At 46.0% G+C, this 4,353-nt stretch overlaps 1 protein-coding gene across 1 annotated transcript in view; it reads left to right on the top strand.

Moving 5' to 3' along the window:
* The window catches only part of CDHR3 (cadherin related family member 3), a 72,713-nt gene that overhangs the window by 32,564 nt on the left and 35,796 nt on the right, over positions 1 to 4,353 (top strand). The window contains exons 7-8 of the mRNA XM_025207379.1: positions 2,801 to 2,895; positions 3,001 to 3,105. Coding sequence (XP_025063164.1) covers positions 2,801 to 2,895; positions 3,001 to 3,105 — 200 coding nt within the window. The remainder of the gene's footprint in view (positions 1 to 2,800; positions 2,896 to 3,000; positions 3,106 to 4,353) is intronic.

The following is a 4,353-nucleotide window of genomic DNA, read 5'->3' as shown; positions in this document are numbered from 1 at the left end:
TGAACGCGGCTCCGGCTCCCGCTGCTCTTCGGCAGGTATGTACGCCCCTCTGGGGGCTTGCTCTCGGGGTCTGGGGTCTGTGGGCTCTCTTCTCTCTCCCTCGAGAGCCTGTGGGGGCACCTCGCTGCCACACCAAGACTTTAAGCACCTTCATTGTAAGGCCAGGTACAACAATGAACCTAGATAAGAAGATGAACCTCGCCTTTTTCTAAACTGGCTAATGGGCAACTATTACAAACATTCAAACTATTACATTCAATATGACATCAAGTAGTCTTCCTTAGAGGCTGTTCCAAGCTTCCATTATTTGTACGCCTCTTTCTTTTTTTGTAGGAGGGCTGCAACTTCCCTGCTTAGGCAAGAGGATTTTTTGAGCCTTCTGCTACTTTTTCTCCATATGAGAATGGATTTTCTTTGAGCCTTAAGGATTGTGTCCTTAAGGAACTACCATTCTTCTTGTGCTTGCTTTACTTGTGGTCCTTGGTTTCTCAGGGCATTCTCTACTAGTGACCTGAGCTTATTAAAATTTGCATTTTTGAAGTCTAAGACTTTGAGCTTGGTATCTGTTTTGTCAGCCTTGTGACGGACCATGAACATAATGATTTCATGGTCACTATCACCTAGACTGCCCTCTATGTTTAAGGTGGTCACCACCAGGTCATCCCCTTTGGCCAGGACCAGGTCAAGAAGTATATTGCCTCTAGTTGGCCTGTGCACCTCCTGAGTCAAAAAAGGCTCTTCGGTGCTGGTCAGGAAGGATTGTGATTGATCCGAGATGGCTGAGCATTCCTTCCACGAGATGTCTGGGTAGTTGAAGTCACCCATGACAACCATGTCCCATGCACGTGCGGCCTCCATTAGTTCCTGGGCGAATGCTAGATCAAGTTCCTCCCCTTGGTTAGGTGGCCTGTAGTATACACCTATGGTCAGGTCTCTTTCACCATGCCTCCCCCAGAGCTTGACCCAGAGGGCTTCAAGCTGTTCTTCTTTGGGGCTGACATCGGCCTGTAGGGAGGTGTACTGCTCCTTCACATAGAGGGCAACACCCCTACCTCTCTTCCCTACCTGATCCCTTCTGTGAAGAACATATCCCTTTATGGCTATGCACCAGTTGTGAGAGGAGTCCCACCAGGTCTCTGTGATCCCTACTAGATCATAGTGCCCAGTGGAAAGCAGGAGGACTAGTTCCCCATGCTTCTGGCATTGATGTCCTTCCACCTAAGTCCTTCTACTGAGGTCACTGGCCTCCTGTTGCGTTGAAGGGGAGCCATTTTCTCAGCTTCTGTAGGAGTGGCTTGCTTGGTTTCATTGTCAATGGAGCTTTCCTGTATATTGATCCCTGTGTAGGCTTCAGTTAGCGTTTCCCCATCCCCATAAGGGGCTACAAATGTAGAAATGTTGGACAGCTAGTAAAATAATACTCCCACTAGGAAACAAGAGTTTTCTTGTCATAAGAATTTGTAAATTTATTGTGCTCATTACTCAGCTTCTTTTCCAGAAACTTAATTTAAACAAATCACAGTAGGAAATAACTACACTCAGTTCTCTTTAATTTCTGGTTTTCTAAAGAAGCAACACTGGGGAAGTAGAATCAATGGACTGGGTCTTCTATAAGGGTGCAGTGTCTTAAAGAGGCCTGTACACATCATCTGATTATGATTATGATGGATGATTAGTATGATTACTCAGTGTTGTGTAGTCCAGAGCACTGATTCTCAACTGGGTACCATGGGGTGCCACAAGATCTTCTGAAAGGTGCCTTGAGGTGTAAGGAGATATGCAGGTATAAGGGGATAAGTGCACATTCAAACTCAACCCTATCTGGCCCCTCTGCAAGGAGGTAAGAACTTGTTGCAAGGAGGTGCTGATCAATTCACAAAAGTTATGGGGAAATGCCTGCAATCAAATGAGAGGTGCCTTCGGAGTCTAAAAATGTTGAGAACCACTGGTCTAGAGTTTATGGATGTTACCTGCCATATTAGTAAAGATGTCCTCACAGGACTGCTGGTGCAGAGAAGAATTGTTTTGTAGACCCCATTTAAAAGGGAAGAGGTGAAGGAGGAACCGTATGCATGGTATTTCCTGTGGCAAGTGTCCTGTGGACAGTCCTCTGGTTAAAAGCCTGCAATCACTGTACAAGTGCATGGTGTCAGTAATCTCATTCCTGTATACCTTATGTCTACTTCCCTGCAGGAGATAAGGATATAAAGGATGTGCAACAGAAATGACTCACTGGGTCACCCAGTACTGTCAATGATCAATTCATACCAGAAAAAGATCTAGCTAATGTGCTAATAGTCATGGTGCCAAGAGGCCCTTTAAATGACATGTGGAATATTAGTTAAATGCATTGATGGTCTCCTTGGACATGGAGTTTATTATCTCCTGTAGCCCAGTCACCAGATGGATATAGGCAGACACATGCACCAGCAGATACATTGCATTCTCTGAATAGAAGAGATGACCATAAGGTGCAAAGAATAATTAGGATATCAGTATAATCAATGATTGACTTACCTTATGTGGCTATGTCTCCTTCTACTGGCTGGTACCAATGAAAAGCACACCTTGCTGCTTCCTGTCAACCAGCATCAAGTCCTTCAGCTTTAGTGACAGGGGCTTGAGCTTAACATCCTAGGTTTGGTGGCCATGATCCCTGTTGGTTTCATTACACAAACCTGAGGGACATGTGTGAAATGGGTACATCCCATCAATGTGCAAATGTCCATTCTATAAGACATGTAGGATCAGATGTTTTAGAAAAAAATACAAGGGCTAATTGAGATTCTTTTTATCCCAGTATTCATTGACCCCTGCATCAGACCTATTCATTGTGTCTAACAGTGGAACCATTTCAACCACAAGACAATTTGATTATGAGAAAGATCAGCATAGGTAAGAATTAACTTTGGTCACTTAGTTATTAGTAATTCATAGCTAACACAAATAGCTATTGCCTACAGTCTAAAGAGTGATTCTTGCTTTGCTTTTATTTAACAGTTACTTTTTAAATATAACCGCGACAGACAACTTAGGGCTGAAAACTACTGGAACTGTGATAGTCAACATAATTAACATCAATGATGAAGCACCGTATTTTACCATGTGAGTGAAACATCAATATAATGTAAAAAATATGGATGGTTTTCAGGTGTGCTATAGTATAACCATTACCTGATATGACATCTGGCTATTGCTAAAACAGTACTTGTGTTCTAAGTCTCCTGTTGAAAGTTTTCATTGTCATTTCTTTCTGCTATCCCTATACCCACTATTTATGTTAGATTTGGGACAAAATGTGTTGCTAGGCAGAGGACTGAAATAAAAGCAATGGCCTATTTGACATCTATTTAAGTGGCATACAGACCTTTGTGCTGGCACAGACTGGGCATGTCTACATGAGATGATTTACTGCTCAGTAGACCAAATTACTAGGTAATAAGTGTCACTGTCTACACATACAGATGCTTACTGTGCAGTAATTTGGTCTAACTGTAAGTTAATTTGCTCCCTGTAAACACAAGTAGGAAATTAACTCCTGATTAGTTACTGCACAGTAATGCACATGCAGATGATGACTGGGAGCAAATTTGCCCCTGGTCAGCTCTACCACCAGAGGGCCACCTGCAGCTTAGCCCCAGGGCTGGGAGAGCTCTTTGCCTGCCCCAGCCCCAGGACCTTAAAAGCCTGCAGGGATGCCAGGGCCCTGGGTCATCTGAATCCAGCCTCTGGCCACTGCACATCTCCACAGAGGTCCCAGGCCAACTGCAGTAGCCTGTCCGCACCTTAGTGTTGATCCCTGGCACCGTGTCACTACATGGCTGCCTGTTCCATGCTGTGGTCCTGCACGGGGTGCTGCAGGCAGCTGCCAGGCCTGGCAGCACCCTGGACCACCTGCAGCCAGCCTCTGGCCACCAGGTCCCACTCCAGCTGTCCCCAGGCCACCCAGAGAGGCCTGCCCAGACTCTGCTACTGGTGCCTGGCACACCATCACCACATGCCTGCCTGTCCCATGCTGTGTCCCTGCACAAGACACTGCATGTGCCTGCCCAGGCCCACCAGCACTGGGATTGCTGCATGGGGGCCCAGTGATCCATTGAGGAAGCCACAGTGGCATCCTCCCCAATGCCACACACTGCCTCCTGGGGCCGCAAATGGTCCCAGTAGGAGACTGAGGACCTCGTTGTGCTGTGGGCAGGGGCTGAGGTGCTTAGCCAGTTTGTGCAGAGTGGCCCCTACAACATGTACAACTTCTAGTGCAAGTGAGGGCAGGCCAAAAGTTGCTCTAATTTATGCCAATTTGTTGTACCTTCCTTCTGACATTAGAACCATGGGGATTTGCCAGAGTATAGC

The sequence above is a fragment of the Alligator sinensis genome, unplaced genomic scaffold (genome assembly GCF_000455745.1).
Source record: "Alligator sinensis unplaced genomic scaffold, ASM45574v1 scaffold100_1, whole genome shotgun sequence".
Lineage (NCBI taxonomy): Eukaryota > Metazoa > Chordata > Crocodylia > Alligatoridae > Alligator > Alligator sinensis.
The sequence above is the reverse complement of the archived record's forward strand: the minus strand, read 5'-3'. Positions and strand labels throughout refer to the sequence as shown.